We start from the raw sequence: 13,813 nt of genomic DNA on the forward strand, positions 1-13,813 counted from the left end.
CCATGTTTTATTTGAAATTAACTTGTGTGCCTGGGTTAAAATTAAGTGATAATTACAGCATATCTGAGCTTTTTCAGAAAGTTGATTGCTCACAATGTAAGAAGAGGCAAATGAGTTTCAGATATAGTACCCAAATGTTTCAACCCAGAGTACTTTTTCTTTGAAAAGTAGTTTTTTTTTTTTTTTAACTACTGAGTACTTTTTTAAAAACACACAATTCTAAATTTAAGTAACATGCCAAGACAACTTAACATCCTTTTCTTTGGTACGACATCTAATTAACTGTGAAGTAGGATTAAATAGTAGTGTCCATCTTATTTGACTACCTGTATATATGGTCTTCCTGCACAAATTATGTGCTCACTTTATTTTTGTCTCACTCTGTTCAGTACAGGCAAATAGTTGGATTACCTCAGCAAGCTGACTGGCCAGTATCAGTCACACCAGATAATTGGGTAGAGTTAATGTCACTTCAGTATGTTAAGGGAAGTGTCATAGAAAGAGGGATTGTCAGAGCTAAGACATGAAAGATGACAAAGTTTGTTACGTGACCAAGCTAAGGGAAGGGCACTTTATAGTTGGCTAAGGAGAGCATGAAAATAGGAAGTCCAAGAGAATGGAGAAGAGTTAGAGATAAGGTTTGAAATAATTTATCTAAACAAGCTGAAAGTTCACCTAAGAGATAGGCACATATCTGCTTGCTTTCTTTTTTTTTTTTTTTTTTTTTAAGGATTTTATCCATTTGAGAGAGAGTGTGAGCAAGCACAAGTTGGGGGTAGGGGCAGGAGAGAAGCAGACTCTCCACTGAGCAGGGAGTCCAGGGAGCCCAGGACCCTGAGATCATGACCAGAGCTGAAGGCAGTTGCTTAACTGACAAGAGCCACCCAGGCATCATACATCTCTTTCTAGATATTAAACTAAAGTTTTTCTTTTCCAACTTTTGGAGCACAAATTTTAAAAGCCTAAGCAGCAATCTGAAGACTAATTGCTTATATTATTCAACTCATTCTAAAGGACATTAGGAAGAGAGTAGGGAGCAGGAATAAACAAATGGAATATTTACTTCCAGTAGTCTTGAGGGCAGGGACCTTGTCTGTCTGGTTCATCCTAGTTTGCTCAGTGTCTTTTAGTGAATATTAATATAGTATTTTTTGGATTAAAGTATCAAGTAAAAAATGAATTTAAAAAAAATCACATCTTTTGGGGCACCTGGGTGGCTTAGTCGTTAAGTGTCTGCTTTTGGCTTGGGTCATGATCCCAGGATTCTAGGATGGAGCCCCACATTAGGCTCCCAGCTCAGCCCGGAACCTGCTTCTCCCTCTCCCTCTACTGCTCCCTCTGCTTGTGCTCGCTTTCTGACAAATAAATAAAATCTTTAAAAAAAATAAAATAATCACATCTTATTTCTTTTTGTTATTAAAATCATGCTTTGGTAATCATATTTACAAATAAATCTTTGTGTGAGCTTCTATTGTCAGGATAGACAGAGAATTTTTATAGCCCTTTATATATCTGGTTTAGATTGCATAACCAGTATAAAACAGTGCAGTGGCACCTGGGTGGCTCAGTTAGGCGTCCAACTCCTGATTTCAGTTCAGGTCATGACCTCTGGGTCCTCTGTGCTCAGCGCGCTGGGCTCTGTGCTCAGTGCTTGGCCCGCTCCCTCTGCTCTTCATCCCCCCACCCCAGCTCATGCTCTTGTGCTCTCTCTCTCAAATAAATAAATAAAATCTTAAAAAACAACAACAACAAAAACCCAGTGCAAATAAACTATAATGTATGCTTAGATATAACTTGAGCAATGAAAATAAAAATGAGAATTCCTCTTCTAGGCTTTACATATCTTTATTTTGTTTACAGTTTGCTTCAATTTAGGGTCAAGGACTTCTACAGAAATATTTTAGGGGGTCCATGTAGGGGAAAGACTTCCGCAGAGATATTCATGTACATTTTGTAAAATAGTCATGACAGTAATTTCCTTGTAAAAAAGTTTTTAATAACATACTCAGAATACAATATTTGTTTAATATACATTATAAAATCATTAATTTTAGAAAGTTTCCTACTGTCTAAATACCTACAGAATCCCATATTCTGGCATAAAGATGAACTATTATACCAAAATTAAAATTTACCCGTATTCTAACATTGAGAAATGAGATAAAATACCAACATTATATAAAGTCTACCTAGAAAAGATCTACAGTGACTTCATAGATTATCTTAACTATACACATATATAAAATTTTTTATTTTAGTTTTTTGAAACATGACTTGTCCTACTTTAATAACATGATTCATATGTTGGATAATGGATTACAATGTGGAGGGCAGAGCAGAGGATTTGAAGGCTGAAGACCATTGTTCAATCTAGGATTGAACTTCCTAGATTGCTGGCATTTCTATCCTTTGTGCCAGTTGGCACATATCAAACATCTAAATAAATAAATAACATTAACAAGGATCTCTTCATCTGTAAATTGGAGATAACGCCACCTACCACACAGAATATTTGTAAAGAACAAGAGATCAAATGGATGCCATGGTGCTCTGTTAACCTTAAGACTCTGAGCTAAATTATTCGTAAAAATGTTAGTAGAATTTGTTATTTTATAAAAATATCAAATGTCAAATAACCTTGAGTACTTGGCTTTGATACAGTAGTTTATTTAGTTATGTTTTCCTGTTAAAATGATACCATTAACAACTAATTTGTTCAGTGTTCATTTTCAAGGGGAAAAATGTCTTACAACTCATTAAAAGAACACTGTATATAATTCAGGTCAATTCTGATGTCCTTCTGTCTCCTTTGGTAAGTCGTAAGAAGAAATCTGTTTTTTTCAAGGGAAAAGTTTTTTGGAAAAAGATCTAAAGTTTATATGCTTATTAAATTCCAATTCAACAGCATTTACCAAAGCACTTCACATAGATTTCTTTTATAGCATTTATCATATTGTATTACAAATATATTTTTTTCTCTCAGAAGACTTTTGAGGAACTTAAGGGCAGATAATCATGTCATCTTTGTATCAAGTCATTAGCCTTTGGCTGGTTCTTCATAGAGGTTAGTGCCTAGCAAGCAGAGAATGAATAATAGACATAGAATGAACAGAGGATATGTGTTGGGTCCAGCAAAAGAAAAAGAGCTATTCTAATTTTGATTTTTTTTTTTAAAGATTTATTTATTTATTTGAGAGAGAGAGAGAGAGCGTGAGAGGGGGAAGGGTCAGAGGGAGAAGCAGACTCCCTGCTGAGCAGGGAGCCCGATGCAGGACTCGATCCTGGGACTCCAGGATCATGACCTGAGCTGAAGGCAGTCACTTAACCAACTGAGCCACCCAGGCGCCCAGTTCTAATTTTGATTATTTTTATGGTAGATGGTCAAAGTAAGTGATAAGTTTATCAACAACTGAAAACAGGATTTAAAAAGATTTAGGTTTTTCTCTATGAATGAAACTAGTTTTAAGGTAGACAGATGTATGAATGTTAATCCAACAACCTGATGCAGGGAGAATTTGCAGCATGTTATCAGGACAGTAACATGAAAATGACATGGAGAAAACACCAAAAAAAAATGTACTTTAAAATTACTGAGTGGTAGTTTATTCAGTAGTCTCAAATAATAATGAATGAAGTCTAGTTAACTTTGCCAAAAGCTTGTATTTTATGTTTTATTTTTAAACATGATTTTTAAAATGTTATATTGATATCAAAATAAAATTGTAGATGGGAACTAGCCTGCATTAATTAGTATTTTGTTTTATATTGGGGAGGGGTGATGAACCACATGAGAGTTTACACTTGGAAAACACAGTTTATGTTTAGATGATTATTTGCCCAGCTTATTTTGAGGTATAAAGCTATGGTCAGTAAGTGAAGAGATATTTGAAACCATATTAGAAAAAAAAACATGGAATGACAATTTCAAGGAGCTGTGTCCAATATTTAAGATAAAATGACTAACAAGGTTTATAATATTCACAAAAGGATTTTCATAGATTTTTAAGTGCCTCATGATAACCAACATAGACTTCTTACCTTTGCCTTTGTAAATCTAGTTGCTTGGGAGCCATTCCTTACTGAAAGAAAGGGTGCTAATACTGTAAAAAGACTATTGCTACAATCCAAGCAAATGTCACCAAAACCAAACCAAACCAAAACAAAACCCAACCCAACTCCCTCCCTAAAATTACTTTATAAAATAAAATAGCCATTACCTACAGGAAAAATTATAACAATTATGGTTAGGTATATGCATGCTACTTTCATACAGTAGTGTCAGAAGCTTGAACTAAGATTGAATAACTTGATTACACATTAATAAATTTAATGTGATTTGCCCAAAGTTGTTTGAAGGAAAGGATTCTTACTAAAATTAAAAATTTATCTGGTGATATTTAGTTCAAGTGGCAGCTATCATAGTTCTCATATTCTATTTTGTAAAATAATTAGCATTTTCATAGCTTTATCAGACACATGTATTTTTATAGAAAATACATTTCACTTCCCTTATGCAGTACAGTTGCTAAAAAAGGAGATAAAAGCAAGCTGATATGTACAATAAATTGATTCCATTTTAAGTTATAAGTTGTGAAGATATAATATGGTAGGTACTTTTCTGTGATTAAATCCTAATGTGGGCTTATGGGAGAAAAAAAAGCTTACAAGTTTTGGTATCAACATACGTGGGGGGGTAGAGGAGGTATTCCTAACATGGAACTTTGTATCACATTGCCTAATTAATGCATCAATTTTGGAATTGAAAATGTAATATTTTTATTATGAGAAAAAGTTAGTATAAATTTAGCTTTTTGTTTAACTAAGGTAAAAGCTAGATCACAATGTCTACATTATTTCACAACATATAACTGGCTACCAGTTTTTCTTTTTTTTTTTTAAATATTTTATTTATTTATTTGACAGAGAGAGACACAGCGAGAGAGGGAACACAGCAGGGGGAGTGGGAGAGGGAGAAGCAGGCTTCCTGCTGAGCAGGGAGCCTGATGTGGGGCACGAACCCAGGACCCTGGGATCACGACCTGAGCCGAAGGCAGATGCTTAACGACTGAGCCACCCAGGCGCCCCCTGGCTACCAGTTTTTCTAGTCTGAGATACTTGAGACCTTACCTTGCTTGGATGACTCAAGAGTACTTCACATTCAAAATATTATTTTCAAAATATTTTATAATCTATCTTAAAAGCTAATATTTTCATGAAGGAGGCCTTGACTTTTGTCACTTTTGGTGAGCAAATACAGAAAGTTTAAATAACACAACTTGCCTTGTACACCTCAGATTTTTTTCCTATAAAATTTCCAAATCACAGTGCCAATAATAATTCAATTAACACAAAACCCAGCAGTTTTAAAGTCATATTTAATGTTGGCTAATTCTTACTTAGCATCCTATTTAGAATGTAATATCCCAACATTGGTACATGAAAAAAAATTTTCCTTCTAATAGAACTTAAACATATTGTCATAGACAGTTCTTTAAAAGTAGTTTTAAAAGACAAAAACGCAAAACACCTTGCAAACATACAACTTTCTAGCAAAATTTTTAAGTACATAATTCTTATGTAAGGCACTTCCATTCTTTTTCAAATATAAGTTTCATAGAAAGTTTCCATTTTTTTATAATCTAGTCTTCATAAGTTATACAGTAATAATGTTACTTCAAGTAGAACTTTATTAAATACCCAATTTTGGCATAATTTCCTTAAATATCTTTACCTTTGAATAGAATGAAGGATGGGCATCAAGTTCTTTGTGGGCTAATCTTAAAGGAATGTTTTATAGAATTGGTAATGTTTTATCTTGTTGATCAGGTTCAAGAATCTTGAAATCTTCCAAAGGAAGACTGCTTAAGGCAGTTGGTAAAATGTGTTCTGATGTGCCTTTAGGTAATATGTTATTTGCTTCCAGATTCTTCACCAAGCAAGTGGCTTTGATCCATCTTCGTGTTGCTCTGCGTTCTTTTTGTAAGCAAGTTTTCATTTTCTTTCTTAAGCTTGCTATTTCTTTTTCCAGTTTAATTATCCTCTTTTTTGCCTCCATAGGATTCCTAAAAGCATAACTATGTTCAAGTAGTACTTGCTGACTACTAATGTTTGATTTTAAATTAGATGGTCCTGTTGGGTTACAATTGTTGTTTTTCTTCAAAAGATTCCTTGACTTGAGTTTCTAAGCCAAATAAAATTAGAGGGTTGAACATAAATTATGGAATATCACAAATAAGTAAATTTTGCCCAGTTTTGTACAAAAGTAATTAAGCTGCTCTTTTAAAAACTTATTTTAAAAGTTTGAAAGGAAACATCAGCTGCCCATCTCATGTAATCGTGGATTCAAGTTTCTCAACTTGTTGAATTAGCTCCAGCCACCTTATTTCGTTTTGTCTTTTCTCTTCAGAGGGATACAAACATTGTTTGAAAATAGACAATGGACTTCCAAGGTCTCTTTCAAGTTATTGAGTATGATTTTAGGGAGACTTTAAAAATCTTTTGCAATTTTCTCACTAAGGCCAATATAATGTATTTTTAGACATTTGGTTTATCTCTGATACTGATTTAATCTCTTTTTTAGGTAAGCACTACTCTTTCCATTGATAATATTTCAAACCTGGGGTTCTACTTAATAAAAAATTATTCCCAAGTATCAAGCTCCTGAATAGATTTACTTATTAAATGTTCACAGTTACATCTTCCATTCAAGGATTTAAAATCTGGCCAGGAACTTTATACCCAAATCTGAAGACCCTGAGGACTTTATTTCCTCTTTATCTCTTATTCAATTAGTCATCAAGTCCAATTAATTCTACCTCCTAAATATCTCTGTCATGAATCCCTTCCTCTCCATCATTCTTAATGCTACTGCCCACATCAGGCATGTTATCATATCTGGCTTGAATATACTAAAAAATTCTTGAATCATGTCCACCTCATTCTGAGCCTCACTAATTCATATTCTGCCACCAGAATAATTTTTCTAACAGATTTGATGTTTCTGTAACTGGCTAACTTCCTCTTTGCCTCATTATCTAAAGACAAAAAATCTTTACATAGCAAACTGAACAATTTAGGATCTCACCCCATTTTGCCATTCACCATCTTGATTTATACTCCCATAATATTAAATCACTTTCAGTTCCCAGATTATGTCATAACTTCATAAGTTTGTTTCTTTTATTGAGCCAACATTTATTAAAAACACAGGAATTCATTTGTGGACAAATAAATTTTCCTCTCTGATCAGATTTTTCCCAACTACATAAAATATTGTTTAATACATTCATCATGTACCTAATTCTCTCCTTTCTTTTACATATCACTTGCTAACATTTGATTATTTTCTACTTAACCCTCAACCCATTGGCTTTTGTTCTCCTCATGTTATCCTAATTGTCCTGTGCAAGGTTAAGAACCCGCTCGTAAGTTCCAAACTCCAAGCTCAAACTCCAGCCTAAATGCCTGAGCTCTATGAAGTTTTCTGTGATGCCCTCCTCTGAACTTATATTCTTTGGTGTAACTCTGGTATTCTTAAAGCTCTTCACACACATTTTGAATGTTATCTTAAAATCAAAAGCAGAATGATGCTAGAGGTTTCATTACTCATGATTTCTGTTTTACCATTGGTTCAATTATTGATAATAACTGGAAGTAATGTAAAATTCCAATATATAAAATCAGTTTGGATTGGGGAAAGAATACTGGAGTCAGGAGACCTGAGCTCTAATTGTAGTCTATACCTTTACTGCACAAGAGGAAGTTTTGTGACTTTCTTGAGGCATATCATTATATATGAATTTCGATATATTCTGAATTGTTCTAATTTGTAAACAAAAAAGAATAGGTACCAAAAATGGTAAAAATGGGTAAAAGAAAAGTAATGTTACCTACCATAGACTTTAAATGGGTACAAAAATCAAAAATGGTTGGAACAGCATCCATTTTAAGTCGTCGAGTTTGTCCTGTTAAGTCAAAACAGGAGGCTTCAAAGTGCTTTGAACAAAGAAAAGTGTGTTTTCCTGGCACAAAATTTTTGCGCCTAAGCAGGCGAACCCATTCTTTTCTTCTTTTAGGATCCAAAGGAAACCTTTAAAAAAAAAAAAGAAAAAAAAGGCAACTCATATTCCAGCAATCACACTTCTGGTTGCACCTTAATGGTTAAAAGAAATTTTAAAAGATGATGATTTAAAGTGCCTTCCATCTACATACAAAATTTTAATATCCAGACACTGGAACAAAAACCAATTCATGCTATTTTTGTAAGTTGCAAAAAAAAATTAATGAAAAACTGACTTAAGTGCTTTTAATTTTCAGGGTTTTAAAGAGACCTTTCTTCCCAACCTAGTTCTTAACATGGGCAGTAAAAATAAACAAGACTATACTGATCTAGATCAAGGTTACGTAGAACCATTATAAGCACGAGTAATTCACAATGCTATGATCTGCTGATGTATGTACATGGTCAAGACAAATCAAAAATCTGCAGATTAAATTTTATCAGGGAAAACCTAGACAGATTCTGGTATTCCTTCCTCTGTGTTCCTTCACTGTGACAATTAACACATTCTTTTGTAGTTTTTCCACTTTAATAAATTTCCTGTGAAATAAAAGTAGATCGTAAGTTTCTTAAGGTGAGGGATCATTATATCATCTATTTTAGCACAGTGCCTTGCAAACAGTAGGGGCTCAACTGTTCATATCAATTAAGCAAATTGGTTTGCTTAATTGATATGAAACAATATATAAATTAACAATTCACTATTAATTCCATGTAAACTGCACATATTTTTAAAAAATGAACTCTTAAGCTATGTAGTGTAGTAGAAAGCATAATTATTACAAAGTGTAAAATGCTGCTGACAAGCCCAGCAGGAATGTTATTCCTTTCATATTTATCTTAAATACAAAATATACTGATATGTACCAGTGTATACCTGTTAAGGAAGAGAAGAATATAAGGGACTGCCCCAAAATTCTAGTGGTAAGTATGCTGACTTGAAAACATAAGAAATCAACATTCACATGTATTAAGTTTGAGTTGAGCTCTTCTTTAGTTTGATTACTTTATCCTTTAAGTATTAATTATGAACTAACTCATGTTTAAAAAGAACCATTAAAATCATGTTAAAAGATCATATGGCTCAGAAACCCCCAAGTGAAGCTTTACTAGGTAACAACAGCTTTGGCTAGATCAGATATAGTAGGTTTGCTCAAATTACCAGCAGTGAGGGGCACAAAAAAATGAAAAACCAGATTAACTGGTAGGCACCCTCCCATCTCCTGTCCCTATCACACCACCTAAACATACCCTAATCTGAAAATATTAACATTTGTATGTCACTCTACAGTTCATGTTTTCATATATGTAAGTTTTTTCTATTTCATTAGAAACCTCTGATGGAGGATTTATCTACTCTGCCTAGCCTTTACCTGTTAATAATAATGTATTCTCATTTCAAAGATCTCTGTTTCAGTATTTAATGGTTTGGATGTTTCCTATGGCCTCAGCTAAAAGTCAAGCTTTGGCTTACAAGCACATTTCTTGTTTGGGCCTCAATAAAGGTGCAGAACAAATAAGTATCATTGTATTATCATTACTGTAAGAATCTTCAGATATATGAAGACTGTCAGATACTGTTTTTCAACCTTTTAATTTTTTTAGCTTTGTAGAAAACTTTGCAGAGACTTTTTTTAGATTTATTATTTATTTAAAAAAATTTTTTAATTAATTAATTAATTGGACAGAGAGAGACACAGTGAGAGAGGGAACGAACACAAGCAGGCGGAGTGGGAGGGAGAAGGAGGCTTCCTGTGAAGCAGGGAGCCTGATGCGGGGCCCGATCCCAGGACCCCGGGATCATGACCTGAGCTGAAGGCAGATGCTTAATGACTGAGCCACCCAGGCGCCCCTATTTTTTATTTTTTTAATTAACACGTAATATATTATTTGTTTCAGGGGTACAGGTCTGTGATTCATCAGTCTTACACAACACCCAGCGCTCGCCACAACACATCGAAATGTCCTCAATGTCCATCGAAAACTATTTTTTTAAAAAATAGGCTCCACGCCCAATGTGGGGCTTGAACTCAAGACCCCGAGATCAAGAGTCGCATGCTCTACTAATTGAGCCAGCCAGGCATCCTAGCTCTTTTTAAAACTAGCTCCCTAATTATGAAACCAATGCCTAATTGAACCTTAACTTGAGCCAATTTTCCTTATTTTAAGATTCAATTTAGGAATCCCATATACCTAAGGAAATTCCATGGACTGGGCTACATGTTTGTATATTATATAGAATATCATTGTATTCTTTTTTTTTTTTTAAAGATTTTATTTATTTATTTAATTGACAGGGAGAGAGAGAGAGAGAGACAGCGTGAGAGGGAACACAAGCAGGGGGAATGGGAGAGGAAGAAGCAGGCTTCCGGCCGAGCAGGGAGCCCGATGCGGGGCTCGATCCCAGAACCCTGGGATCATGACCTGAGCCGAAGGCGGTCGCCCAACCAACTGAACCACCCAGGCGCCCCTAGAATATCATTGTATTCTAATTGTTTACTTTTCTATTCCTACCCCTAGATCTTGTTTCTCCTCGTTAGGAGCAATGTTTTTCACTACTTCATCCTGTGAAGTATGCACTCAATGAACTTTCTCAGTGAATCAATGAATGAACAAACTAATGGGATTAGTTTGGCATTACTAATGTTTAATTATCTGTATTGAAAGAGAATAAAAATAACCATTTTATAGTTGATTTTAGACAATTCTTTTATACAGCATTAACCTTATGTTTTTCATGAGTTTGGATTTTTCTCAGCATATTCAAAGGGTGGGAGATGTAGCCCAGAAGCTGAATTTAAGTAATAATAAATCCTCCTGCAAATATTAAAAAATTAACATGGTGGTAACTGATGGATATATCTTGTCTACCAGTAATAGAACCAAGGTTTCAGAAACATTAGATGTTTTGGAAAATCAGTGTTTTAAATAATGCTATTTTGCTTGAGTATTAATAGCTGAATGCCTTTTATATTACAAGACTGTCCTAGGCACTGAAGACATAGTGGTAAACAAAACTGACCTACCTTTATGGGATCTACTTTTTACATGAGGATATACTGTAATGGGAAGTGTAGAGAATCAAATGGCTTGATGCATTAAAAAAGTGTGGCTGAGAACATTGTCTCTGGAGTCAAATCAAGGTGCCAATCCTGGTTCCTTCTGTGTAATACCTGAGTGATGTTAGGCAAATTGTTTAGCTTTTTTAGGCTTCAGTTTTATCATCTATACAGTGGAGTAATAATGGTACCTAGTATAGTTCCAGGGATTAAATGAGATAATGTAAGTAAATAATTCACCCAGTGCACAGTACACAAATAAAAACTAAATAAAAACTATTAATATAAAAGTAATTACAGGTGCCATGAGTGTTATCAAAGGTTAAGTATAGGGTGACAGGGAACCATAAAACAGGAAGAGCTAATCTAGTCAGGAGGTTTTAAGAGAGTAGGCATTACATAAAGAAGGTGGGGTGGGAGTAGTGAAGAGTGTTACGTATCTCGGGGACAGGGAAGAGTGTTATGATATGAAATGATGCTGGAGGGCCTTCTAAGTTAAAGAGTAATTTTGAACTCTTATCCAAAAATGGCATCGGTAGGCCATTAAAAGGCCTAATTTAGAGAGCTGATTATTAACATAAAAAAATTTTTTTAAAAGATTTTATTTATTTATTTGACAGAGAGAGACACAGTGAGAGAGGGAACACAAGCAGGGGGAGTGGGAGGGGGAAGCAGGCTTCCCGCGGAGCAGGGAGTCTGATTCGGGGCTCGATCCCAGGACACTGGGATCATGACCTGAGCCAAAGGCAGATGCTTAACGACTGAGCCACCCAGGCGCCCAACATAAAATGTTTTAACTAGCTGTTAAACACAGCCATTATTAAAAATTATGTACATTTGAATTTAAATGAAGAACAAAGGTAATAAATACTGAAACCCATCATTTCTTAATTACTTTACTATTATCTATATTCTTAAAATTGTCTATTCTGCGTGTGGTACTGCACATTTCTTCCCGACTCTATGATTAGTGATGTCATATCAATAACTTGAAACCAGCCATGGTAGAGTATTTATATCATGGAAACTGGGCAAACGCTACAAATCCATGCTTTCCCCTTTCCCTGGAGATCCTGTTGTTAAACCTTTAGCAACACACCATTGATTATAGAAGAGAGGTTAGGAGTGCATGAATGGAAGCAGTGAACCATTTAAGAGGCTGTTGTAATAATCCAATCAAGAGGAAATAGGGGAGAAGTCAAGGGAGGATGACCTCCCACTTTTGGGATGGATGGTGTTTTTATTTACTGAGAAAGGGAATGGGGAGGGGTGGTAAGAGCAAGTTGATTAATGTAAAAATTTTGATATGTTGAACCTGAGCAACCGAAGAGAGACAAGGGAAATACTGAGACACCAACGAGTTAACTGAGACCACAGGAATAGCTGAAATCATTGTGATAAGAGTGGGAAGACCTAAGCCAGAGGGCAGAGAAAGGAAGAGGCTGTCAGAGATAACTGAAGATCGACCGGTCAAAGAAGATGAAAAGCACAAAATTAGTGTCAAATAATTCAAAAGTGGAGAGTTTCAAGGAGGAAATGAAGACATGCCATGAAAAAGAAATACAAGAGTGATAACTCAGCGTAGCAAGAGCAGTTTCAGAAGATTATTGGGGGACTTAGACTGGAGTCAGCTAAGAGATAAGAAAAATGGAGATAGTTGAGTTTAGGGAACCTAAGTTGTACACGGGGATAAAGAGTCTATCAACATCCTAGGAAAGAAGTTAGTCAAACATTGTATTTATGAAATAGGAATGTAATTTATTACAATGTTAAGATCTAAATTTCCATGAAAAGGTTAATTTGATAGGAAGTAAATGGTCAAGTATGCATATTACTGTACCACTGTGTATCTCTTAAACATTCAAGATTATCGGTGCCTTTGACTCCTCCCTCTCCCTCATCTTCCACATCAAATTACCATACAGTAGTTTCTACTCAAACATTTCTTAAATCTGTTCACTTCTTTCCATCTCTGTCAGTATCACTCTAGTCTAGGTTACTGGTGGACTCTCCCTTGTTTTACTCCAAGTTTCTGTTTTTTCCCTACTCTCACCTCTTCTAATCTAGTGCTGATTGTGCCAGCAATGAAGTACATTGTTTAGCTCAGTTGACACTGCAGAATTTCCGTGTGAAAGAAATAGTAGATAAATTAATATTGTGTAATAAGCTTATTTCTCATCAAATTCATCTCTTGATGCTTGACCAAAACTTTAAGTAACACCATAATTCTCCACACTGCAGCCAGAGGGCATTTTAATATGCAAATCTAATCATGCCTTTCTTTTAAAAACCTTCATGTTTTCTCAAATACTCATTGGATAAAAGAGAGAATCTGTAAAGTAGCATACAGGACTAAATCTATGTCATCCTTTGGTATCATCTGAAATTTCACATCCTTTGAGAAATGTTCTTTGACTTTACAAGGCTAAGTTAGGTATCCCGAGTGTCTCTTCTGTGACACTTAACCATAATTATCTATGTTTTTCTCACTACCTACTAAATTCAAGGAGTGTAAGAATTTTCCAGTGGTGGAGGGTGGGAGGGCCCCTGCGTGGCTCAGCAGGTTAAGCCCCGGACTCTAGATTTTGACTCAGGTCATGATCTCAGGGAAGTGAGATCCAACACAGAGTGGCGCTCCCGACGTAGGCGGGGGGGGGGGGGGGAGGGGGGGGGAGGGGGGGGGGGGGAGGGGGAG

General features: G+C 35.3%; 1 protein-coding gene across 1 annotated transcript in view; it reads right to left on the reverse strand.

Annotated features, from left to right (window-relative positions):
• Positions 1-5,017: 5,017 nt before the first annotated feature.
• The window catches only part of THAP2 (THAP domain containing 2), a 10,562-nt gene continuing 1,766 nt past the window's right edge, over positions 5,018-13,813 (reverse strand). The window contains exons 2-3 of the mRNA XM_032420515.1: positions 7,894-8,089; positions 5,018-6,181 (exon numbers count right to left, since the gene is read on the reverse strand). Of these exons, the coding sequence (XP_032276406.1) occupies positions 5,792-6,181; positions 7,894-8,089 (586 nt within the window). The 3' untranslated portion in view covers positions 5,018-5,791. The remainder of the gene's footprint in view (positions 6,182-7,893; positions 8,090-13,813) is intronic.

This window comes from Phoca vitulina, unplaced genomic scaffold (assembly GCF_004348235.1).
Source record: "Phoca vitulina isolate PV1807 unplaced genomic scaffold, GSC_HSeal_1.0 scaffold23, whole genome shotgun sequence".
NCBI lineage: Eukaryota > Metazoa > Chordata > Mammalia > Carnivora > Phocidae > Phoca > Phoca vitulina.